This window comes from Marmota monax, unplaced genomic scaffold, assembly GCF_021218885.2.
Source record: "Marmota monax isolate L192 unplaced genomic scaffold, Marmota_monax_Labrador192_F-V1.1 WCK01_AAM20220418_F8-fsc00047, whole genome shotgun sequence".
In the NCBI taxonomy this organism is placed as follows: Eukaryota; Metazoa; Chordata; class Mammalia; order Rodentia; family Sciuridae; genus Marmota; species Marmota monax.
In genome coordinates, this window is record NW_026692072.1 from 12,380,313 (window position 1) to 12,407,175 (window position 26,863).

The 26,863-nt window shown below is 43.8% G+C and overlaps 1 protein-coding gene and 1 long non-coding RNA gene across 3 annotated transcripts; one reads left to right on the top strand and one right to left on the bottom strand.

The window, feature by feature from the left end:
* Positions 1-7,205: 7,205 nt before the first annotated feature.
* Positions 7,206-12,935, bottom strand: LOC124101482 (uncharacterized). Its single transcript, XR_006854624.2, has 2 exons — positions 12,832-12,935; positions 7,206-8,606 (listed from the first exon to the last, which is right to left on the bottom strand). It is a non-coding gene; the product is annotated as an uncharacterized LOC124101482 (long non-coding RNA).
* Ddb2 (damage specific DNA binding protein 2) lies at positions 12,931-26,791 on the top strand. 2 transcript variants are annotated; one of them, XM_046457489.2, is made up of 10 exons: positions 12,931-13,062; positions 14,408-14,544; positions 14,899-15,090; positions 21,080-21,225; positions 22,956-23,055; positions 23,146-23,323; positions 23,645-23,787; positions 25,760-25,924; positions 26,061-26,106; positions 26,413-26,791. In XM_046457489.2, the coding sequence occupies exons 1-10, from the start codon at positions 12,942-12,944 to the stop codon at positions 26,475-26,477; spliced, it is 1,293 nt and encodes a 430-aa protein (XP_046313445.1). In that variant the 5' UTR covers positions 12,931-12,941; the 3' UTR covers positions 26,478-26,791. The 2 variants fall into 2 exon arrangements, 1 of the variants encoding a protein (XP_046313445.1); XR_006854615.2 differs by lacking the exons at positions 26,061-26,106; positions 26,413-26,791 and adding an exon at positions 24,094-24,264 and having other exon boundaries at positions 25,760-25,898.
* Positions 26,792-26,863: the final 72 nt, after the last annotated feature.

Genomic DNA, 26,863 nt, shown 5'->3' on the forward strand with positions numbered 1-26,863 from the left:
CACTGTCGGGCGAGGAACACAGGACCGACTCCCCAGAGTGGCGCCGCCAGGCTTTCAGGGAGTCAGATTTCGGCTCTGCCCCTCCGCAGGGCTTGGAAGAATGACCGAGTACCGGGTCTGCACCGGCACCCTCTGGAGGGGAACCCGTGGACGGGGCGGAGAGCTACTCTTACATTCTTACATTTTTTGCTGAGCGCGGTTTTCTTAGAATTTGGGGGAGGCTCACGCCTACCCTCTAGCATTAGGATTCCCATTTTACAGATGGTAGAAACTAACGCTCAGAGACCGTCAGAGGTTTGCCCGAGATCCCCAATCCGGCAAAGCCCGATTTCAAAACCGTGGTATATCTAGGCCCAGCTCGGTGTGCTAATCTGGGGCGCATTCTGAGGCTTGGGACAAACACATGGTGGGGGTGGGACAAAAAGGCACGAGCTCCTCCCCATCCATGTTCTTTAAAAAAAAAATTATATATATATATATATATATATATATATATATATATATATATATATATATTTGTAGTTGGACACAATATATTTATTTATTTATTTTTATGTGGTGCTGAGGATCGAACCCTGGAACTCACACGTGCTAGGCGAGCGCTCTACCGCTGAGCCACAACCCCAGCCCCCTCCGTGTTTTTATTCCCATATTTTGCACAATTCATTCTTAAATTCTTATTCCCCTCCACCTTCTTATCAACGTAGTAGATTTTTCCAGATCGCCACTCTGCCACCCAACCCTAAGTAAATCCCTCTTCCTCACCCCCTCCCAAGCCCCTCGGGATTTTTCAGAGCCTGCCTGTTATTTATATCCACTGGAACTGTCCACGAATATTCCCAGACTGACCTAACCGCCACCTGCTTGGCTTCCCTCCCCCTCCCTCTCGCTCCTGGGCCGGGCGACCCAGCGGCGGTGCCTTGCGTCCCGAAGACCTGCGCCAGCGCGGGCCAGCTAAGTCTTTGGGGCTCCAGGGGTCAAGGCGGCGCAGATTGGCTCCGGATTGGAGAGACCCGGTCGCGCTCCAAGAAGTGCGCCCCCAGGGGGATGGCGCGCTCTCTGGGAAGCCGGTGGGCTCCGCTGTTCTCTCTCCAGCACGTCCTCTTCCAACCCAGCCCCCACTCCCTTGAGGAGAGTGAGTACGTGAGCGCGGACTTTTAAAAGGCAGATTTAAAAATAGCAAAATCAAGTTGTTTCTAAATCCGGGAAGACTTATCTTTATGCAGATAAATCCTCTCACAAAATGGAAAGGAGGCCTGGAGAGAATGAATGGAGGTAATTTCAGAGGTGACATTAGCTGATGAGGGCTGATATGGGAGCTTGAAACTGCCTCAAGATGCCTGTGAGGCACCTAAGACGAGTCACCTTTGGCCTGAGGACTCTGGCCGCGTTTGGCAAATACGCCTGAGTAGTGGATCTGAGGATGTAGCTTCTGAAACCATTTTCAGTACTCACTGTCTCCTGGGGCTTGGGCACGTCCCTTCTCTCCTTATCTCTGTTCTTACCTCTATAAAACCTGACAGGTGAACTGGCTGACCTTCCACTGAGTCAAGGGCCCCAGCTAATATTGTAAAACAACTACAAATCAGAGGGACTGGAGAAATGTCTAATGACAGCCATAGTGTTTTGTATTATTTTAAATCAGTTAACACCCTACACAGTGCCTGAGGGCCTTTAGGCACCTAGACAGAAATTGTGAAAATATAAGAATGAAATTAATTACAGGAGTCGCCTATTAAAAGCTCATTAAAAATAAAGTTGGCAGCCAGGCTCTGGGATTTGGGGAAGCTAGGCCACAGAGACTTAGAAAACAGGGCCGTTTTTAAGACCACAAGGAGAAGGGGAGGTGGAGTGGAAAACATCTGGCTTCCCTTGGGTTCAGATCTGGAAGCAGAAAGCAGAAATGTTGCAGCTGACCCTAATTGTCCCTAAGGTGCTGGAAGGGAAAAAATAAAATAAACCAAAACCCAGAGCATACTGGGCTCCTTCAAAGGTGAAAGGAAACAGACATAATCTTAGAAAACCAACTCCCAGTGGGTGCTGCCCCCAGAGCTCAAATTTCTGTGCTCTGTAGCCAGGTCCCTTAACACACACTGCTCCACCAGTGCCATCCCCAACCTAAATAGAGTTCAAGATGAGATGCCCAGGGCCAGATGGCCCAATAAAGACAGAAAACTAGAGAGAGGTGGGTGGGCTCCGGGTACCAGGCTGGAGTTGGGGATGTAGCTCAGTGGCAGAGTGCTTGCCTAGCATGTGGGAAGCCTTGGACTCAATTCCTAGCACCCTAGCACGGGGAGGGGGAATTACCAGGTGGCAGTTTGGTCTGTAGCCAAATATCAGGACACTCACAGACTCACCTTTAGTTTCTGGAATGTTCTAACTTCTGTGTTTTTATTTATTTGCTTATTTATTCATGCATCCAGCCAAGAAAACATGTGACTTTTTACTCCTTGCTAAACCCTATGCAAGGTATTTAGAATATATAAACCAGGCTGAGCCCTAAGTGTATAACACTGATACAACCTAGATGTGAAGAACCATGGCAAAACAGGCAGGAGACACCACCTTTCACATGACATTGAATTGGGCTTGATGAGAAGGAATTAGTCATGTGGAAAGGCATTCTAGGCGGGAGCATCAGGGTGTGCCAAGCCTCCGGGTATTAGTGTCCTAGCAATTCTGTTTTTTTTTTTTTTTTTGTTATCTACCCTAGAAAAACATGTGTGCAGGTGCAGAAAGAATTACAAGGATGTTTGCATATAGTATTGTTTGCCGTGGGGAAAACTAGAAACAAATGTCCATCATGAAAAAACAAAAACAAATGTCCATCATGAAGGAGATAGTTAAATAACTTAATTTATGGATTACTCTGAAACAACTCAAGAACAGGGTTGAGAGAGATTGAACAGAGATTGATTCAGGACCTAGTGCATGCTAGGCAAGCACTCTAGCACTAAGCTACACCCCAGCCCAAGATAGAAATGCATTCTTTTTCTGGAGGGTGGGGTGCTGGGGATTGAACTAAGGAACACTCTGCCACTTTACCATGCTACCACTGAGGTACATCCCCAGTCCTTTTTTAGTCCCTTCTCTCTTTCTCTCTCTCTCTACACATACCCAACCTCTGCCTCTCCCTCTCCCTCTCTCTCTCTCCTTCTCCCTCTTCCCTCTCTCTCTACCTCTCTCTCTTCTTCTCCCTCTCTCTCTCCCTCTCCCTGACCCTCTCCCTCTTCCTCTCAGTCTCTTTCTTGTTTTTAAGACATAGTCTTCCTAAGTTGCCCAGGATGGCCTCAAACTTAGATCCTCCTGCCTCAGCCTTAGCCTCCGGAATCACTGGGATGATAGTGAGAATGAGGGACTTTTTTTTTTTTTGGTACCAGGGATTGAACCCAGGGGCACTTAACCTCTGAACAACATCCCCAGCCTTTTATATACTGTATTTAGAGGCAGGGTCTCGCTGAATTGCTTAGGGCCTTGCTAAATTGCTGAGGCTGACCTTGAACTCAGATCCTCCTGCCTCAGCCTCTGGAGCCGCTGGGATTACAGGAGCATATCACTGCGCCCAGCTGAGAGAAATATTCTTGAATGAACACCCAGGATACTGTTGAGGGAAGGAAGCAAAATGAAGATATGCCAAACTGTTTGGGGTAGTTATCTCTAGGGAGAGATCTCAAATTAGAAAGGGAGGGTTTTGTAATGTTAGAAAATTTAACACCTGGTGAGGCCAGGTGCAGTGGCACACACCTGTAATCCCAGTGGCTCGGGAGGCTGAGGCAGGAGAATCACAAATTCAAAACCAGTCTCAGCAAAGGCAAGGTGCTAAGCAATTCAGTGAGACCCTATTTCTAAATAAAAATGAAAAATAGGGCCGGGGATGTGGCTTAAATTCAATCCCCGGTACCCCCCACTCCCCCCACCCTGCAAAAAAAGAAAAGAAAATTTACAGCAAGGACATGGAATGTAGGTCAGTTGTGGAGTGCGTGCCTAGAATGCACAAATTCCTAGGTTCCATCCCCAACACTGAAAAACAAAAATTTATAATAGGAATGTACCCATATGTAAGTTATGTAATTAAAATGAAAAATGGGAGGGGTGAGTAGGAGTTGGGTTTAAACAATGCTGTTCAATAGAATTTTCTGCAATGGTTGAAATGTTCTATAGCTGTGCTGTTCAATGTGATAATGATGAGACTACCAAGAACTAGTGTGATGGAAGAATAGATTTTTTTTTTTTTTTTTGGATGGCAGGGGAGGTTCTCTATGCCCAGACTGGCCCTGAATTCCTGGAATCTCTCTTCTTACCTCAGCTTCCCTAGTAGCTGGGTCTATGGGTATGCACCACAGCACGAGTTATCATTTTATCATCTGTGGTTTTGTTGGGAGGGGATTGGGGCGCCGGGAATTGAACTCTGCATCTCATGCATGCTAAGCAGTCTCTCTGCCATTGAGGTATGCCCCCAGCACCGACTTCTTCTTTTTAAGAACTCTGTCAGCCTTGTGGAGAGTAAATTCAAGCCAGCAGAGAGCTGCAGGCAGGGCCAGAGTCCTCTGATGGCTACCTGTTTTAGCCTCTGGACATTGCCCTAGCATTCCAGGCAGGCAGCTGAGTAAAGTGTCCTGATTTAACAGCTCTGTTTTTAAGATCTCAGGGAACCCCAGGTGGAAAAACTGGTCTGAGTTATCCAGAGGGGTTAACCTCAGTAGGGGAGGCTGTTTCTGAGTTTGGAAGGCAAGAAGAACAGAAAGGCACCAGAGTGAAAACAGCAGGTTTCTGAGTGCAGCTACAGAGAAAACTTCTCCCAGGTCAGGAATTTGCCCAGGGCAGATTCTTTGGAAAGAACCACAGAGTTGGCACAAAGTGCCATGGGAGCTGCCACTGCACAGTCCACCTTTCAGCTTTGTGGGCTGGGAGGCTTCTGCTCAGGAAGTCAGCCCTGGTCCATCCTGGAGCCTCCTTTGCCTGTGAAGGAGGAGTTTTAGTGGAGGGTCTTCTCATTTAACAGGCTTTCAGGGGACAACCCTGTGTGCCAGACACCATGCTGCCTGCTCAGTCCTCAATTTGAAGAACACAAACAATATCCCTAACCTCATGGAATTTTCCATTAAAATTGAATAAAGGTGCCCCAGGAAGTGCCATTGCCTAGACTATTGTGATAAATGTCCAAATAGTGGAGTGGGGAAAGGGGAGTCAGGGTGCGGCGATAGTGACGTAGCTCAGTGGTAGATCAGCCCTGGGTTCAATCCCCAGTACTTAGTGTGCTTCACATGTGTGAAGGTGAACACTCCCAAAATCAAAAATAAAAGCACAGAGTGCTGAGAGAGAGAAAGGGGGGGGGGGACGTAATTTAGATTGGGGGAGGATCAGAGAAGATTTCTCCGGAATTTTAAGTTTCCCCGAATGATCCAAAAGGCAAATGGCAGCCAGGTGAAGAGGGAACTTACAGAAGAGCAGTCTAATGGAAGAACCCATATGCACACAGATCCTGAAGTGGGAGCCTGACCTCTGGAATAAGGGCAAAGTGGGTAGGGCATGGTGAGTGAGAGGCCCAAGATGAGGTAAGAGAGGCCAGCAGCACCCAGACACTACCAGGCTTTGTGAGTTTCTCTGGAGTGCAGGAGGAGGCCCTCGGAGGGATGTAAGCGGAGGAGTGAACTGAATGGATGTTGTGTGAGGAATGGGCCAGGATGAGACATCAGCAAACCATGGCCTACACAGCGCACAGACTGAGAATGGTTGTTATATTTTTAAATGATTGGGGGAAAAAGCAGCTGGGCATGGTGGCGCAGCCTGTAATCCTAGCGGCTCAGGAGGCTGAGGCAGGAGGATTGTGAGTTCAAAGCCAGCCTCAGCAACTTAGCAGGGCCCTAAGCAACTTAGTAAGACCCTGTCTCAAAAATAAAATATTTTAAAAAGAGCTGGGGATATGGGTCAGCAACCCTGGGTTCAATCCTTGGTACAAAAAAAAAAAAAAAAGGGAAGAAGAATATTTTGTAGGAGATTAACATTTCAGTGTCTATAAATAAAGTTTTATTGGAACATAGCCACACTTCATCTCTTCATGAATTGTTTGGAGTTGTTGTCACCACAATAGCAAAGGTGAGTAGTTGCAACAGATCGTGTGGCCTACAAAACCTCAAATATTTATTATCTGTCCTGTCCCTTTGCACAAAAACTAGGCTGGTGTATGGATTAGAGAGAGAGAAACAGCAGGAAAAATCAATGGGAGATTGTTGCAGTACTCCAAGGTGAGATGGTGATGGTGGGATGAGTTCTACAGTGGTTGCTGTGGAGTGTGAGATTGAAGCTGTGGATTGAAGTCATTTGAGTAAAGAGCCACGAGAACTTGCTGATGGGTTGAAGGTGGATGGTAAGGGACAGATACATTTCAGAATGATTTGTCAGGTGTGGTGGTGCATGCATATAATCCTAGTAATTTGGGAGGCTGAGGCAAGAGGATCGCAAGTTTCAAGCCAACCTGGGCAATTTAGTGGGACCTTGTCTCAAAATAAAAAATAAAAAGGACTGGGGATATAGCTCAGTGGCAAAGCACCCCAGAGTTCAATGCCCAGTACCAAAACAAAAAACAAAAAACAAAAAAAACTTCCAACCTGTGATTTTGGATTGGATCCTAGACCAGAATATGGCATTAATTGAACTCTTGGAAAATTTGAGTAAGTTTGTGGGATCTGATAATGGCATTGTGAGTATTAACTTGTGCATCTTGATAATTATGGCTCTGGATGATGCTACATTTGGAGAATTCAGCAAAGGTATAATGAGATTCTTTAACCTTTTTTTGCAACTCTGAAGTTGTTTCAAAAGGAAAAGTTAAAAAACAAAAATAGGATAAATAAATAAAATAAAGTTATGGGCTGGGGTTGTAGCTCAGTGGTAGAGCACTTGCCTAGCACATGTGAAGCACTGGGTTCGATTCTCAGTACCACATAAAAATAAATAAAATAAAGATTTGGTGTCCATCTACAAATAAATAAATAAATAAGGCTAGGGATAAAGAAAAACAATGACTCCTAGCTATTAAGGTGGAACATCTACATGGGAATGTCATTTACTAAGATCAGGGGTTCACTTTTAACACTGGGTGCAGTGGTGCATGCCTACAGTCCTGGCTATTTGGGAGGCTGAGGCAGGAGGATTGCTTGAGCCCAGGAGTTCAACACTAATACGGACAACATAATAAGATCTCATTTCAGAAGAAAAAAAGTTTTAATTTTAGATACATTTTGAGACATTGATGTATGTGATGTCCATATGGATAGGAAGGCAGGGGCGTGTGCTATTCTGGGCATCACTGGCAAGCTGGAGACCTGGAGAAGATATAGAAAACATGGTCCTCAACCTTGCAACGGGAGTGCAATGCCTAAAGTGGAGCTGGACTGAGAAGTGAGGAGAGAGGACAGGAACTCAGACACAGGTCTTGTCTGTGGTCCCCACGGTGTTCTGCTCAGCAATCATGAATCTCACGAGTCTGTGGCGTGCCACCTATTCATCCCATGTTACAATGGGGAAAAACTGAAAGAGTTGTACTACGAGATGCACAAGGACACAGGTAGGAAGTGGGGAAGAAAGTGCTGTCTAACCCACTACTGGTGAGCAAATTTCCCCTTTGGTAATGGTGAGCACCCATGGCAGAGAACGGTGAGTTAGCAGAAATTGATTCTCACACAGTTCTGCAGAGGATCCAAAACCTAAAATCCCAAATCACAGTTTTGGTATGACCACACTCTTTCTCCAGGCTTGGGGGAGATTGTTTCCTCATCTGGCCTCTGATGGTGACTGATGATCTGGAAACCTTTGGTTACCTTTGGCTTACAGCTGCATCACTCCAATCTCTGCCTTCATCTTCACAGGGTCTTCTCTTGTGTCTTTCTCTCTGTGTCTGAATCTCATCTTCTTCTGCCTCACTTTCATAAGTCAACCTACTATGCCAGACTAGGAAGCAGACCACAGCTGTTAGCTTCAGAAATCTCACAAAATGCTTCTTGAGCTTAAGTAGGCAGCCTTCCATAGTTTTTCTTCATCCATTTTCATAAATATGCCTCTCTGCAGAACGGATCAGCAGCCCTAATGCTGCTAACACCAATGTGGCTTGATCTTCTAGACTGCCTATAGTTATGACAAAACCCTCAGATTCTGCAGCTTTATGACACAGGGGTAGTTGAACATGAGGGGGTATGCACAATAAATATGTCTGCAAGGATGCCTACTTAGAGCACAGAGTGTTGGGCAGGACATGTGTGGAACTGTACCAACACACCAAGAGACCAGGCCAATGGCTTCACAAATAAAAACCACAGCTGCTCAGGCAGCTCACCCCACATCCTTCCACACCATAGCTGGGTTTTGTGTTTTTTGTTTTTGTTTTTGTTTTCCGGTATAATGCTCCTGTAGTTACAATGTCATAGTGGGACAGGAGCCAAAGCAGTAGAAAGGGGAGTGGGAAGAGGGGAATGTAAAGGAATGTAAATGTAGTTCTCTCAACCTCACTAACATGTGACTCATCTACCCGTACAGAACAGGCTTGGCTGTAACACAGAGAATCATTTTTCTTTCTGCCACTTGGGATTTTTGTAGTCCTTGGAAAAGACCTTTGGGAAAAAAACAGTAGAAGTCACTTCCAGAACTCAAACCCCCCTGATTTCTAATTCTCTGACTGCCTGTTCTTTCCAAGATAGCTATCTGACTGGTCAGGGCTTTTGAGACCAACAAGAACTTCTTCTCCACCTTTATCAGATCTTATTGATAAATAACATATTGCCAGAAGATTATATAACAACTCCTATTTGTGGAACATGTTATAGTTTGCAAAGCATTTCACATAGATTATTTCAGTACTCTGACAATTCCTGTGTGAATCTGGCTGCCTGGAAAAGATACCTGGCCTCCTGGACAGATGGAATTTCAAATAGGATATTGATTTAGTGCCTGGATGGTGCCTTGTGCCCCATAGTAAGGACAGAAGGTATTTGTTTGTTTGCTTGTTTTAATATTTACATAGTTGTGTGATACTTCCAAAGCTATCCCAAATTTACATATATATGTGTATGTATGTGTGTGTATATATATATATATATATATATATATATATATATTATTCTATATGTAACTCTATACATGTATCATTTGTTTTTTTGAGGTTCTGGGGATCAAACCCAGGGCCTTGTGTATTCTAAGCCTGTTCTCTCTCACCGAGCTACATTCCCAGCCCCAAATTATATTTTTGAGTATAATATTCAGTATTCCCAGAGGGTAGGAGTCATGCCTTCAATTAACATTATGATGAATTTGCTCATATTTGGGCATTTTATTGGAGATGCCAAACAACAAGAACTCTGGATGCTTTAGTTCTATTCAATATGTTTCCAATCCTTTGAAGGAATTTAGACTTCAGTTCCCTGCAAGCTCTGCAGAATCCCTGACCCTGAGGCTGTCATTTGCAAACCACTGCATGCAATAACCGTGTGTGGGAAGCCTGCACATATCATCTGTGTGGATTATGGACGGTTTTGCAGACTCAGCAAAGTGGATCCATACAGCTTGAACAGAATCAGCGTCAAGTATCAGCCTGCATGAGGAAAATGATTCCAACCAGACGGAAATTTCCCACGAAGAGACTAGAGTTGAAGGCTGGTTTTTGCTACTTTTACAGAAAGTCACAAGATCACAGATTCAAGACTGAAAGGGATCCTGTGGACCACTCAGCTACTCCTCTTTCATTTTATAACAAGGAAACTAAAGCATGGAAAAGCGAAATGATGAGCCCAAGATCACATAGCCTAAGTACAACGCTCTTTCTATTATACTATATTATCTGTTCCAGAAAACACCTCAATAAAGCCACATATTGTTTTGCAGATCAAAGAAACTGGCATTATTTAGAGTCATGCTCATGGTCTGCCCAGCTTCCAGTGTGAACACAAGACCTTCATTTGCTGTCACCAGCAGCTTTTGAGTGAGTTGCCTTGTGATGCCTTATGTCAAAAGTAGTTATCACAAGCAGGACCAAAATATCTGTAAATGGAGTTTCATGGCACAGAGTTTCCATGACATGAAACTGGAGCAATGCTACATCATTCACATTCACACTTTATTGGATAAGCAGTATCAAATATATGCATTAGGCTGGGAGGCTGAGGAAGGAGGATGGAAAGTTCAAGGCCAGCCTTTGCAATTTATCAAGACCTATCTCAAAGTAAAATAAATAAATAAAGGGCTGGGGATGGAGCTTAGTGGTAAAGCACCCCTTTCAATCCATAGTACCACAAAACAAACAAAATTATACATAATAAATATGTAAACAGGCAGGTTTCCACTGCTCATATGTGGTTCCTTCTAATCACCATGGAAAATTTGCCTGATCCCAAAAATGGATTCTGGGAAAATCTGGCATTAAGCAGGAATATGTCCCTTGTTCATGAATCCATTATAGCTCATTGTCACCTTTCTGCCTTTGCATCCCTTGCTCCCTCTGCCTGGAATGCCCTCCCCTTGCCCTCACTCGATCTCTCAAGATTCAGTTTAAGTGTCACTGTCTTTGGGAAGACTTTCTTGATATTGCCTCTTCTTTACTCCAAGCTAATTTAAAGTATACCTTTTTGGTGCCCCTTCCTCCACATTCCTGTGCTTCCTCTCCCCCTACACTGGTCATACTCCCTTGTTGTTGAAAGGTACATAGTTTTATTGCTCTTTTCAATCAGAAAGGTGGGACATCTCTGTTAGAGGGTGTTCAAAAGGGTTTATAGGGTTTGACTTGTGTTGGGTGATTTGGGGAAGATTTCAAGGACGTGGGGTTTTGCTCTGGATTGGAGGCTTTCAGGACATGTGGGTCATCTTATGATTGTCTATTGAAGGGATCAGAACATGCCACCCTCGACTATGCCACTTTGATGTACTTCTTATTTTGAGCTGAAGGTACTTGAGAAACAGCAAATGCAATGAAGATTCTGGATGCCCCCTTTTCAACTAAAAACAAGTCACAAGATTTCCCATGAGAAAGATGCCCTTCCTGCACTAGGGAAAGAACATTCTTATCATCAGAGGCTGAGAGTCCATCTTGGAATGGACCTGTACAAACCTAATAAAATAACTTTTAACTTCCATTATTTCCCCCATATACTTCCTAGTCACTGTCTAGTCACTTCCTAGGCAGTAAACTCTGACTTACTGCCCCTGGTTCCAGCTTCTGCTTGTCATATCCTCACAATTGATTGTTCCTTGTGTAAAAGGGTACACAGCCTAAGCTTTTGGACCTAATAACATCTTTGGGTCTTCCTCTTCCTTTTGAAGTCTCTCATGTACCTTCAAAAATATTATATAAGGGGCTGGGGTTGTGGCTCAGCGGTAGAGCACTCGCCTAGCATGGGCAGGACCGAGTTCGATTCTCAGCACCACATAAAAATAAAGGCATTGTGAGGGGAGGGGGGATAGTAGAGGATAGGAAAGGTAGCAGAATACAACAGTTACTAATAGGGCATTATGTAAAAATGTGGATGTGTAAGCGATGTGATTCTGCAATCTGTATTTGGGGTAAAATTGGGAGTTCATAACCAACTTGAATCTAATGTATGATATATGATATGTCAAGAGCTTTGTAATGTTTTGAACAACCAATAAAAATAAAATAAAATAAAGGCATTGTGTTGCGTCCATCCACACCTAAAACATAAATATTAAAAAAAGAGTTAAAAATATTAAATAAAAATTTGTATGCTTTTCTACTGTTAATCTGTTTTACATCAATTTAATTCTTAGGCCCAATCATTGACCCTAGGAAGGGAGGAGGTTTTTCCTCCCCTACAGTATATTCTAGAAAAAATTTTAAAGTTAAACTCATTTTAAACTGATACTTAAGAATATACAATTAGAAGACTGCGATTGTAGCTCATGGTAGAATGCTTGCCTGGCATGTGTGAGGCACTGGGTTCCATCATCAGCACCACATAAAAATAAATAAAGGTACTGTGTCTACCTACAACTAAAAAAATTTAAAAAATATATAAAGTTAGACATATTATGGGGTACAGTCTGGTGTTTCAATCGATATATATACATTGCACGTTTTAAAATAATCAGGTTAAATATATCTATTTCAAACATTTATCATTTCTTTTTTTGGTGGGGAGTATCGGGGATTGAACTCAGCAGCACTCAACCACTGAGCCACTTCTCCAGGCCTATTTGTATTTTATTTACAGACAGGGTCTCACTGAGTTACTTAATGCCTCGCTTTTGCTGAGGCTGGCTTTGAAGCCAGCCCCAGCAAAAGATCCTCCTGCCTCAGCCTCCCAAGCCGCTGGGATTACAGGCGTGGCACCGTGCCCCCGACTAACATTTATCATTTCTTTATGGTGGAAATCCTGCTAGTGTTTTTAAACATAAGGCACACTGTCGCTATTTTTATATCACCCTACTGCGCAATAGATAGTACACCGACTCTTCTCGTTCTTATCTAATCTCCGCAGTGACGTTAATAAAATCTATCTAGAAGAAGAAAACAAAGCTAGAGCTGTGATTGGCCCCAACAGGGGATGTTCGGTCAGTTGCGTAGCCTGGACAATGTTCCTATCTTTGCCTGTGTTCAGACACAAGCCACCAGGTCTTGCCATCACAATGGCAATGCCCAGGGGAAAGCCAGAGGAAAAAAAGCCACCGCCCTGCGCCGCGCGGCGAGGGGCCGGCCCCTCCTTCCACCCACGTCCCCGCACTCCGCGCGCCCCGCCTCCCCGGAAAGGGCGGGGCCCGGGGGGCGGGGCTGGGGCGCGACGCGAACTGGCCTGTGGCGTATTTGGCGGGAGGCTGGCTTCCCCCGGCTACCTGTGGCTGCGCGGGATTTCCAGTTTCCGCCCTGTCTCTCCCTGAAGCTTCTCAGTCCTCCCTCCATGGTCTCTGCGTAGGGCATAGTAGCCTTTCCCTCGGAGGACGCGATGGCTCCCAGGAAACGCCCGGAAGCCCAGAAGACCCCCAACGTGGCTGCGCGCCTCCGGAGCAAGAGAAGTCCCCGGGAGCTGGAGCCCGAGGCCAAGAAGCTCAGGGTGAAGGGCTCCGGTACTGCCTATGCCTGCTGCTTTAATGTTTCCGCAGTTTGGGAGGCCCGCGTGGGGTCGGGCGCCCCTAGGTTCTGAGGCAGCCCCAGGTCGCGGTGCAGCAGGTGGTGCTTTTCGCCGGCCCATGCGTCTGTCAGCGCCGGAGAGTTTAAGCTAATCCCCGCCCCCCGGTGGCAGGACGAAGCCGTGGGCTTTCACGTTCCTGTAGGTCCTAGGAATAATCCTAGCCTTCCTGGCTCGCCCTCTGCTGCATTTCGACAGGGCTTTAGCTGTATGTGCTTGGTTTCAGCTGCGAGAGCCCGCAATCCATCCCTCCTACCTGCCTTAGAAAGCTCATTCTCAGAGGCTTCAACCTGCAGTATAAGGAGCAGGGGCGGCTCAAAAGGCTGGGGATGGACCAAGTGGGTTTTGTCCATGAGAATAAAGAATTGGTTGTCTAGAGTTTGGGTACAATACATCTTGGCGATCCAGAGTTGCTTTTTTCTTATAGTTTAACATCCTCCCGCAAGTAACCTTTTTAAAATATAGAGCTATTCCAGACTGTATGGATCCTGCTGGTTTCCAGGAGAACCAATAGAATTTGAAACTAATACTTTGTCACCTCAACATTATGTAATACGGGATTTAAAGATGCTTCTTTTTGTTGGAAATGCATCTCAGTGGTAAAGCGCTTGCCGGCTCACCAGGCCCTCGGTTCCATTTCCAACACCCCTCAAAAAAACAAACAAAAATCTTTTCCTAAACAGTCATTGCTGCTATGCTGTCCTTTTATTGTGCATTTTATGTGATTTTAAGATTAGCACTCATCCCCACAGTGGAAAATGTTCTTTTTTCTTCTTCCTCTTCCTCTTTTTGATTAATGGCACTAAAGATTGAATGCAGGGGCTCACATTTGCTAGTCAAGCCCTCTACTGAGTTACACCCCAAGCCCCCCTCCCCCCCCCTTTTTTTTTTAAATTTTGAGAACAGGAACTCACTAAGTGAGTTGCCTGGGCTAGCCTTAAACTTGCTGTTTTCCTGCCTCTGCCCCCCCTCCCTTGCTGTGATTAGAGGCATGTGCTGCCACACCCAGCTATTCTTATGTATTTGTTTGGCTCAGCTCTCAGGAACCCTGCAAAATCATATTTAGTTTCACTTAAAAATTAGTGTTTGGGGGAGTTTGGGGAAGGGGTGAGCTTCTACTCCTCTCTTCTTTCTTGTGCTGAATGGGACTAAACAGACTATAGAAAAATGATGTGACAGATTGGCCACGATGAATGAAACAGTAAGGCTTTCTTTATAGGATTTCAGCTGAAAAACCTTCCCTGAGATCAGAGAGGAAAATATGTGTCTGTTCTTCTTGGCAGGTTCTAGCAGGAGATATGACTCAGGCTGCCTTTGGGCAGGGTTGGCTAGCCTGCAGGTCCCGCCACCAAGCAGCAGCATCGTCAGGGCCCTCCACCAGTATAAGTTGGGCAAAGCTGCCTGGCCATCATTACAGCAGGTGAGGCATTTCCTAGCTGAAGTGCTCAAGGATTTGCATGATGCTTTTTTTACTATTGGACACTCCAACACTAGATAATGGGTTGGTTTAGCAGGTTGTCAGAGTGATCAGATCACCCTGACCCTTCCATCTGGCCTTCTAGGCATTCCAGGGAGAAAAGTCTTACATTGTAAAGGTCTCAGCTGGAATATACTACATTGTAGTTCATGTACAACGCAGATATTTTCATGCACAGGGCCAGGCAGCTTTCCTTTGGTGGGAAGACTTGACTCTAAGACTCATCTATGAAGGAGCCAAGAGATTGGTAGTTTACACAGGTTTCAAGTCAACTTAATTCTATTTTCTCTATGTCAGGGTCTTCAGCAGTCCTTTTTGCACTCTCTGGCTTCTTACCGGATATTCCAAAAGGCTGCTCCCTTTGACAGAAGGGCTACATCCTTGGCATGGCACCCGACTCATCCCAGCACCCTGGCTGTGGGTTCCAAAGGGGGAGATATCATGCTCTGGAACTTTGGCATAAAGGAAAAACCCACCTTCATTAAAGGGGTAAGCAGTTCCAGGTGCCAGATGGTAGTACTGAAGAGTTATTTGATGAAGGAATGAAAGGAATGTTGACATCAAGTAGCCAGATGTTTGGGATCAAAAGTAACTGGGCACTTTTAAACATATAAATGGTAATGAACTCAAATATTTATTGAATGCCTGCCCTTGAGATATTCAAAGGTATAGATTTAATGATCACTAAGTCCCTTCTTATCTCTTAGGTCCGTCTTTTCTTTCACTCTGTGTTTAGCCACACCAGCTATTTCTGTTCTTGAGACTTTGATTGGAGTGCTTTTCCCAAGGGCTTCTTATGATTGACTCCCTATTATCCTTCAGGTCTCTTCTCAATCTACCTTTTCAAAGAGGCTTTCACTGTCTCTCCTACTCAGAACGTAGACCCTACCCCACCTGATCATTCTCCTGCTTCACGTTCCCCCTCAAATGTTTATTGGTGTCTGAAAATACTGTTTCTTTGTGTGTATTTACCCACTGGAAAGTTGACTCTATAAGGGAAGGGACCTTGTCTTTCTTGCCACCATGCCTGGCAAAATTTACCATCTTAAGCAATTGTTTTTGGAGACAGGGTCTCACTATAATTGTCCAGGCTGGTCTCAAACTACTGGGCTCAGGCATGCAGCCTCCCCAGTAGCTGGGAGTACAGTTCAATGGCAATAAGTAAATTGTGTAATCAGTTGCTATACTTTTTGAATGTTGGGACTAACTGAGCACACATCTGAGCTGGATTGAACATCAGCTCCCCACTTTTCAACTGTTCTTGTGTTTTTCTTTTTGGTACTGGGGATTGAACCCAAGGTTGCTTAATACTGAGCCACATTCCCAGCCCTTTTTATTTTTTTATTTTGAGACGATCTTGCTGAGTTGCTTAGGGCCTGCTGATCTGCTGAGGCTGGCTTGGAACTCATGATCCTCATGCCTCAGCGTCCCATCACTGAGATTATAGGCGTGTGCCACCATGCCCCAGCTTCAGCTCTGGTTTAGAGTTGGAGGAAATGAAGGGAAATCTGGTATGAGATCTCATAAATGGAAGGGTTTGAGGAACAGCCCATCCAAAAAGGCCAAATTAGACAGGCGTGGGAGGGTTGCCATTCAAGGTGTGAAATGGTTGTTAAAGAAATCAAGTGTCAGAAGCCAAAGGAAAGCCTGCCAGAGAATTGTCGAGGATAGAACTTGTTGGGTTTCCTGCCTGCCCCTCTAATAAGGCAGGTGACCACTAGGAAGGGAGCTTTAAATTGAAGTCAGAACTAAGAACTTGGCAAAAAGAGATTTATTTTTTTCCAAGAATCTAGGACATGAAAATAGAGAAATTTGATTTGTTAAGCCTGGAGATGGTAAGAAGCAGTCTAAGGTATAGGGGAAGTGGGTCCCAACTAAAAGGGAAATGACAGCTACTTTGAACTTGTGCCAGACTGAGGCTGGCTGCTTTTTTTTTTGGTTTTTTGCATCACAATTTTTTTTTTCTTGTGGTGCTAGGGAACAAACCAAATACCTTGTGCATTCTAAATACAGTCTAGCAGTGGAGCTACATCCCTAGCTCCTGATGACACCTTTTGCTATTATGTGCATGCATCTAAAGTTGCCTTATGCCATCACAGAGGTTGACCTGGGCATTTGAACTTTGTGACTTGTGGGCAGCTAGCTTGGTGTAAAGGAAGGGTATACTGATCTAGAGAACGTATTTTTTATCCCAGATGTGAATAGCAGAAAGTTGATTTGAGACCAGTTACTAGGGGATCAGCCATGCCACATTTTGTTACTTAAGTTATCTGACCTTGGCTGTGCTTGTCATATTTTTCAGGCCCCTTGGTTAGGGAACATAAATTACATTTTCAAAATGAAGACAGCTTTACTTTATTCTTACACAATTTATGTTGTGTTTTTGTTTTTTTGGTACCAGGGATTGAACCCAGGGGCATTTACCACATCTCCAGCCACCCCCTTTTTTTTAAAATAAAAATTTTTAAAACTTTTTTTTAATACCTTTATTTTATTGATTTATATATGGTGCTGAGGATCGAACCAGGGCCCCGCACGTGCCAGGCAACTACTCTACCACTGAACTAGAACCCCAGCCCCTAAAATAAATTTTAAAAAATATTTTTACTTGTAGCTGGACACAATACCTTTATTAATTATTTTTTTTTATGTGGTGCTGAGGCTCTAACCCAGTACCTCACACATGCTAGGCAAGTGCTCTGTCACTGAGCCCTCCAGCCCTTTTTAGACAGGTTCTTACTGAATTGATTAGTTTTTCGCTAAGTTGCTGAGGCTGGATTTGAACTTTCTATCCTCCTTCCTCAGCTTCCCAAGCTGCTGGGATTATAGGCACGTGCCACCATGCCTGGCTATTCTTATACAATTTATGTTTAACATAAAAATTCAAAGAGTAAGAGTAAAGTATAAAGAATAAAGTAAATATGATCCCAGACTCCCATTTTCAGCATGTCTTTGTTCATGTATATAGTGTTACACACATTCATTCTCCCATTACTTTTTTTTAATGTATTGTATTAGTTGTAGACGGACACAATACTTTTATTTTATTTATTTATGTGGTGCTGAGGATCGAACCCAGTGCCTCACACGTGATGGGCAAGTGCTTTATCACTGAGCCCCAGCCCCAGCCCTTCTATTCTCCTATTTCTGTTATTACATAAATGTTCTATCATAGAATCTGATGTGATTTACTTACATCAAATATTCTAGTTTAATTATACCATACCAGGGGAAGACCATTTAAAAATATCTTGTAATTTTGTTTTTTTGAAATGCCTTTGGTTTTGGTATCAGGATAATGCTGACCTCATAAAAGGAGTTGGAAAGTATTCCCTCTGCTTCTATTTTCTGGAAAAATGTGTAGATAGAATTGGTATTGGTTCTCCCTTTAATTTTTGTAGAATTCACTTCAAATTCACTTGGGCCTGGAGTTTTTCTTATTTTAATATTATTTTTATTGAGGTGTATATAGTAAACTACATATTTAAAGTCAACAGTTTGATGAGTTTTGGACATATGTATACACAATCACCATAATTAAAATAATGGACATATCTATCATTCCCAGAAGTTTCCTAATGCCCATTTATAATCCATCCTTTTCTACCCTTGGTTCTGTCCCCTGGAAACTACTTCTCTGCTTTCTATCCCTATAGATTAATTTGTATTTTTTAGAACTTTATATATATGCAATCATAGAATATGTAATATGTGTTTGTTTTGGTCTTACTTCTTTCACTCAGTATAATAATTTGAGATTACATTTTTATGTGTATCAGTAGTTTGTTTTTCTTTCTGAGTAGTGTTCCATTATAACAGTATACTATAATTTATCCATTCACCTGTTGAAGAACATTTGGATTTCTTTTTCAGTTTTTGATGCCTACAAATAAAGCTGCTATGACCATCCATGTATAAGTACTTGTTATAGACATGTTTTCCTTTTGGGTAAATACTTAGGAGTAGAATAGCTGGGTTGTAGGGTGAGAATCTTTGAAAGATGTTTTTTTTTTTGTTTTTGTTTTTTTTGTTTTTTATGGTGCAGGGAATTGAACTCAGGGCCTTGTGCATCCCCAGCATGTGGAATGCAACGAGTGTTTATGTCTGTAGGAAGGTGAAGGGATGAGTAGCTATCTGATATTTTTCTCTTTGTATAATGAGCAAAGAGAAATCAAAAGGTAATGGGAGGGGGCTGTGGCTTAGTGGTAGAGCGCTTGCCTAACATTTGTGAGGGTTCTATGCTCAGCACCACATGTAAATAAATGAATAAACTAAAGGTCCATCAACATCCAAAAAAATTTTAAAAAGAAAACAAAAGGTAAGGGAGGGGAGAGGGTGGCAAAATGAATAATGAAAGGTTTCAGAAATTTTATTTATTTATCTGGTTCTGGAAATGAACCCAGGGGTGCTTAATCACTGTGCCAAATCCCCAGCCCTTATTTTGAGACAGGGTATTGCTAAGTTGCTTAATGATTAGTGGTACTGAGCATTTTTCATATGCTTTTTGGCTACTTGTTTATCTTGTTTGGAAAAATGTCTACTCAAGTCCTTTGCCTAGTTTTAGTTGGGTTATTTAGGGGTTTTATTGTTATCGTGGGAATTTTAAAAATATATTCTGGATATTAACCTCTTGTAAAATTTATAACTTGGCAATATTTTCTCCCTTTTCATAAGTTACTTTTTCGCTCTATGGATTGTTTCCTTTGATGCTTGACTAATTTTTAATCATTTAACCCAACCTTGGAATAAACCCAACTTGGTCATGATATATTTATCCTTTACAAATATTACTGTATTGAGTTTGCTAATATTTTGCTTAGGATTTTTGCATCTGTGTTTGGGTGTAAAATTAGCCAGAGATTTTGTTTGTTTTTGTTTGGGTACCAGGGATTGAACTCAGAGGCTCTCAACCACTGAGCCGTATCCCAATCCCTATTTTATGTAGAGACAAGGTCTCACTGAGTTACTTAGCACCTCACTTTTGCTGAGGATGGCTTTGAACTCACAATTCTGTCTTAGCCTCCTGAGCCACTTGGCCAGAGATTTTTGTGTGTATAATACGTCCCTGTCAGATTTGAGCATCAAGGTTACGTTTGTCTCATAAGCTTGGGAATTATTCCCGGTTTTCTAGTCAATGGATAATTTAGGACTAATAGCTCTTCTTTAGTTTCCTCATCTTCCTCTTTCGTTACCTTCCTGAACACTTCAAACCAAAAGATATTAAGTAGGGTCCAGCAAGAGAGACTTACGTAGTGGGGAGGAATGGTAGTCTGGTGTCTGGTGCTGGGACCCATGAAGTGGAGGTGGGTGTCATTTCAGATGGTGACAGAGTGGCATCTTAGCAATAGAGTCAGCACCCAAATAGGCTAAGGAGAGCAGCATCCATGCAGGCAGGGGCAAGGGACAGTGGTATCCTGTGGTGTCCTAGGACACGAAATAGTGAAGCCTGAGAGCTGGTAGGAACAGAATATTGTAGTACTAGCAGTGAGAATTTGGCAGACCATGGGCACTGATTAGAATGTTCTATAGAGCAGGGAAGTGTGCCAGTTAGTGTGTTGGGTTAGTTCAGTGCTTGTTGTGTAGATCTTGTTCCAGCCTATCCTGCTGGATAGTAGCAGCATAAGGCAGAAGTGGAGAAGGAGCTCTTGGAAATAAAAAGTTCTTAAAACAATGCCTGCTATAAATTGAGCACTTAATAAGACAAAGCTATTAATGTTTTTACTTATTCATTTATTTATTTCTATAGTTCTGGGGATCCCAGGGCCTCGTGCATACTTGGCAAATGCTCTACCATTAAGCTATACCCATAGCCCTTTTTATTTTTAAAAAGAGTCTTAGCTGAGTGTGGTGGTGCATGCCTGTAATCCCAGTGGCTCAGGAGGCTGAGTCAGGAGAATCGCAAGTTCAGAGCCAGGCTTAGTAATGGTGAGGTGATAAGCAACTCAATGAGAGCCTGTCTCTAATAAAATACAAAATAGGGCTGGGGATGTGGCTCAGTGGTCAAGTACCCTGAGTTCAATTCCCGGTACCTAAAATAAATAAATAAATAAAGGTATTAAAAAATAAAACAAGGTCTTGCTGTGTTGCCCAGGTTGTCCTCAAACTTGCAATCCTCCTGTCTTCAGCCTCCAGAGTAGCTGGGATTATAGGCATGTGACACCCCACCTCCTTTATGAGGGCGTTTTCTGGGGTGATATAGAACTGTTCTGCATCCTGATTTTTGTAGTAGTAGTTCAAATCTGTTATGTGTTAAAATTCATAGAACTCTATACTAAAAACAGTCATATTTACCGTATATTAATTTAAAGTATAAAATAAAACTATATAACTAAAGTCTCAAAGAAGACTGTGGAGAGCATCCTGCTGTCCAGGTGTCTCAGCTGGCCAGGCTCAGTTGGAGTGGAGTATGTTTACCCAGGCCTGGGTCCTCACTTCCTGGTCCATCATCACTCACTGACTTTTTCCTTCCTTCTGATAGATTGGAGCTGGAGGGAGCATCACTGCGCTGAAGTTTAACCTTCTCAATACCAACCAGTTTTTTGCCTCCTCAATGGAGGGAACAACTAGGCTGCAAGACTTTAAAGGCAACACTCTCCGAGTTTTTACCAGCTCAGATACCTGCAAGTGAGTAGTTTAACTAGTAAGGGAAAGAGCTTGTAAACTTCAGGTGTCATTCTGTCGAGGGCATCTTATATAATTATGGGGGGTTGTGCTGGGGATTGAACCCAGGGGTACAGTACTACTACTATATCCTTGGCTCTTTATTTTGAAACAGGGTCTCACTGTCAAGTTCCAGGCTGGCCTTGATTCTCCTGCCTTGTTAGTCTCCTAAATAGCTGGGGTTATAGTTGTGCGCCACAACACCCACAAACTGGCGAGAGCATCTTAAAGTCCCATTTTTTTTTTTTACTCAGAGCTGGTACATGGAAGAAAGGGAAGGTGTTAACCACTTTCTCCCACTATTTCCCTTCCTTTTCTTCCTCAAACTCTTTAAATTTTCTGACCTTGGTCCTGGTGGGTTATTGGTTTGGGAAGGTGTTCCAGAACCTCAGCCCTTCTTAGTGAAGGAAGGGCTTCAGCAATTTTTGTTTTTTGGTGGTGCTGGGGATTGAACCCAGAGCCTCATATGTGTTAGGCAAGCACTCTACCAATCAGTCGTATCCCCAGCCTGACTTCAGCTCTTCTGTAATTCATTCCCATATTGCACTAGACCTTGACTCTCACATGACAAGTTGACAGGGCCTAGAAAGCCTCTTAGTGAAACAGGAACTAAGAACTGAAGACTTAATGCCCTCCATTCTCTAGAGTGTAATGACCTGGCCAGCTCCTTGGTGGAAGCTTAAATGGATTCAATCCTCTCCTAAGAGCAAATGGCTGGAGAAACTAGAAAATGTAAGTTACTTTGATTTCCAGCCCAAGGCATGCTCCCTAAGGAATTAGTGAGGATGTAGAGTCTAAATAACATTAGGTGTTATCCCGAGCTACCCCACACCGTGAGAAGTACATGAGCCATCATGACAGGTAACTGGACACAAGGCTCCAGGTTATTCTTTCCCAAGAAGCCCTTCCACTTACAGATAGTCGGCAAGGGTGGCAAAAGACCATGTGGTTTGGGCTGGGGTTGTGGCTCAGTGGTAGAGTGTTTGAATAGCATGCATGAGGCACTGAGTTCAGTCCTCAGCACCACATACAAATAAAATTGTGTTGACCTAAAACTGAAAAATAAACATCAAGGAAAAAAAAGGCCACGTGGCTTGGATTTGATGGCTTCAGAAGAACTATGTGAATTGGAGCTCTCCTGGCTGGGAATTAGGATCCATGAAGAACCCTTCCCAAAGAAAGCCCTCATCCTCAAGTCATCTGCAGAAGAGCTTCTGGATTGTGTGTGCTTTTTCCCTAAATGCTCAGAAGGGGGCAGACGTTCATTTCTAATCAGCTATGAGGAACAAAGCTGGAGAATTCCTGTTTGATTTGTCATCTCTTTTGGCCCCAATCTACCATCTCCCTCTACCAAGTGATGGAGAAGAGAACAGGAAATGAGGCTTCTTTAGAACCTGGGCAGTCTTAGGCAAGCTAGCCTTGGGACTTGCCCTATGAATATGAAGTCAGTGACTTTCTAGCCCAGGATGCTGGGGCCAGCAGTTAACAGGGTACATTTCTAAACCCTAGTACCCCGTTCATTCTGGATGGTGACAAGTCTGAGTGTTCCTCACTGGGGATCCATGGCAAGACAATTATTCATTCAACAATTTATTTATTGAATGCCACGGTGGGTTAGACACTGGAGCTGTAACAGTGAATAAATGGACCTGTCTCAGGCCCCAAGAGTCTGATGGCACAGTCTTTCCCTTTAGCGTCTGGTTTTGCAGCCTGGATGTGTCTGCCAACAGCCGAATGGTGGTCACAGGAGACAACGTGGGGCATGTGATCCTGCTGAACACAGATGGCAAGGAGGTGCGTTCTCTGTAGCCAAGGTCCTCCCTGTCCCTCCCTTGCCCCTGACTCAGTTCTGTGTCCCCACCTGAACCAGGCTCTCTTCTGCAGCTTTGGAATCTCCGAATGCACAAAAAGAAAGTGACCCATCTGGCTCTAAACCCCTGCTGTGACTGGCTACTGGCCACAGCTTCCGTAGATCAAACAGTGAAACTCTGGGACCTGCGCCAGATTAGAGGGAAAGCCAGCTTCCTTTACTCGCTGCCACACAGGCATCCTGTCAACTCAGGTACGGCAGCCCACGTCTCAGCTTTCCTGCAGACCCTGCCTATCCCACCACTGCTGGGGCTCTTTCTCAAAGTTTAGAAGGTACTAGGTCAGACTTTTACCCTCATAGCATCTACCAAACTGATATCTGGAAACTCTTCTGGCTCTGGCCCTTTCCATTGGCTGCTGAGTTTCTATATTTTTGTTCACAGCCAATTCACCTCTCTCTGCCACCCATCTAGAGAAGAGTGAGAGACAGGGTGCCCTGCAAGAGAAGGCCTTCAAAGGCCGGGATAACAAGGGGCTTGAGTTCTGTCAGCTCAGGGGCTTTTTACTTTGCCAGCTTGTTTCAGCCCTGATGGAGCCCGGCTCCTGACCACTGATCAGAAGAGTGAGATCCGGATTTACTCTGCCTCCCAGTGGGACTGTCCCCTGGACCTGATCCCACACCCTCACCGTCACTTCCAGCACCTAACACCCATCAAGGTGAGTGATGGAAGGAAGACAGCTGTGATCACTGGGGCAGACAAGGTCTGCCCAATCCCAGATCTCTTCTTGTTCTGATAAAAGCAGACTCTTAATCCTTTGGTTCTCTTTGCTCCTTCTCTCTCACTCCTGTGATTCCATTTTGTTGAATTTTGTTCATGTATCTCTGACAAGCTATTTTTCCGAGTTCTTTTCAGCCCAATCCTGATCTGACTGGGCGTTTTCTATGATCCTGACCCTCTGTTCTGTCCTGTTGCAGTTACATGTGTATGCAGCTGATCCACAAACTAACCTTCGCCTTCTTAGTTTGTCTTGCAGGTTTAGGTGGCTTCTAATAATAGAAATAAGTCCCTTACTTTCCCAATTTGGATCTCCGTTTCCTCATCTGTAAAAAGGGAATACTAGTATCTAACTGATAGGGTTGTTGTGAGGATGAATCAATATACTTAAAGCACTTGACACCATACCTAGCACCTGGTGAGTACTTAGTAATGATGATTTAGTACCCCATGTCAAATCCAGTAATAAATAACATCAAGAATCATCCAGCAGTTGGTATTCTTGCTAATAATAATTTGTCCTCATCTCTCTTGTATCCTGCCAGGCCAGTTTCTCATCTGTGATTTGTTAGTGACTTATTTCCAAGCTACTGCATATCCAATTCCTCCTTCTTACAAATATGTCTTTCCTCCTTCAAAACCTCCATGACCCAAGTGTGGTGGCAACTGTAATCCTTGCAACTCCAGAAGCTTAGGCAGGAGGATCCCAAGTTCAAGGCCAGCCTCAGAAACTTAGCAAGACCCTTAGCAACTTAGTAAGACTCTGTCTCAAAAAATAAAAAAGGCTGGGGAGGCTGGGGTTGTAGCTCAGTGGTAGAGCACTTGCTTACATATGTGAGGCACTGGGGTCTATCCTCAGCACCACATAAAAATACAAATAAAATATAAAAACAAATAACTAAAAAAAGGGGGAGTGGGATATGTGACTCAATGGTAAAGCACCCCTGGTTCAAATTCCCTAGTACCAAGAAAAAAAAAAAATTCATCCAATTCTGTCATTCCAGTGAATATCAGATTTGTTTCAGGTAAGGCAAATTGGAGAAAATGAGTTTCCTCTCATTTTTTAGTCATTAGTAATTTTTTCTATCCTAGCCTACCAAACTCTACTCTACCCTATCCTATCCTACTTTGGTGCTGGGAATGAGTGAACCCAGGGTCACTCTACCATTCAGCTACATTCCCAGCCATTTTTATTTATTTAGAGACCAGGTCTTGCTAAATTGCCCAGGCTAGCCTCAAACTTCTCTTGCCTCAGGCTCCTGAGTGACTGGGATTACAGACAGGTGCCACTTTACTTGGCATCACTATCAATTTTATACTCTTATTCGTGTGTCTAGAGGAGGTTTATTAGTGGGGTTATGTTAGAACTTACATCCTATTTGGTTTTGGTCACCAGAGGCTTTTTGCTTTGTTATAGGATCACTTCCTAGGTTAATGCCTGGGCCAAGCTGATAAATAAAACACTTATCAAGCACTGGGGGTGTTGCTTAGTAGTACAGTACTTCCCTAGCATTCATGAGGCCCTGACTTTGATCCCCAGCACTGAAAGAAAACCACATTTATCAGTTGAAATTATCTCAAGACATGCAAAAGAGATTGAAGGTATGAAAGTGTCTTAAAGGCAAGGGAGGCCACCTAGAAATTAAAAATTTGCAAAGGTAGATGCACACACAGTAGAAAACCATCCTTGTAATTTCAAATAAGTCTTACCTCCCACTAGTTATGTTACAGGCTTGTTAGTGGCAAAGAATATGTTTATTTTTGCAGTACTAGGGATGACACCCAGGGCCTCACATGTGCTAGTCAAGCACTCTACCACTGAGCTACACCCCCAGCCCCACAAAGAATACTTTTAATGCCCCTCTTAACGAGGTTCTGTATTTAATTTTGTGGCCAACCTCTCCATCTCCTAGGCAACCTGGCATCCTCGGTACAACCTCATTGTTGTGGGCCGATACCCAGATCCTAATTTCAAAAGTTGTGCCCCCTATGAATTAAGAACGATTGATGTGTTTGATGGAAGCTCTGGGAAGATGATGTGTCAGCTCTATGACCCAGAATCTTCTGGTATCATTTCGGTGAGGCTTGGGCACTCATATGATGGGGCGGGGAAGCAGGAATTCACCCTACCTCAGCAGAAATTAGTCCTGTGTGCCCTTCTGTCTCTACCAATACCTTCACCCTCTCTTCATGTTGATACTCTTGTCTCTGCAGCTCAACGAGTTCAACCCCATAGGGGACACGCTGGCCTCTGCCATGGGTGAGTAGAAGCAGGTGTATCTCGGAGTGGCTAAGCCCAATACTACTCCCCAAGTTTCAGTGCAAGCTAAGCTCAATTTAGTCCTTCCACATTCACCTCAGGGCAGTAGCCAGTGAAGATGACTGGGATACAGTGGTCTCCCTGGCCCGGGCCCTCTTCCCTCATGCATTATCATGGTCATGGCCATGCCTGGTTGCTGTCCAGTTTCCTAGCATTTCCTTACCAAGACCTAGGTTCCTTGGACCAGCCCCGAGCTCTCAGACTGATAGTGGAAGGTACAAGTCAGACTGTTCTTATTCTTTCTAGGTTATCACATTCTCATTTGGAGCCAGGAAGAGGCTAAGCCATGGGATGAAAATGAGACACATTGAAGAAAGTGTGGGCAAAGCAGCAGCTACGAGGCCACAAATGGAAATGAGTGCTATGAAGAGGCAGCTACCTGTTACCGGGCCAAAAGTATCCAAGTCTTAGGATTGAAGACGGGCACTGTGGGATGGGGACTGGGACATTGGAATGTTACTGCTTTTGACAGCTCCAGAAACTTAGGGTGATCCAGCTGCCCTAAGAGTCCTGTTATATCTAGCCTGGAGCCAAGCTTACCCTGAAGCTAAAGTACTTTTCTCCTTTCTGATAGGTGGTGGCTGAGTGATCAGGGCGTGGTTTTTTTTTTTGTTTTTTTTTTTTTTTTTTTTGGTTTGTACTCACTATTGACAAGGCCAATAAAACCAAATCCAACTGAGCTTCTGAGTAGATATGG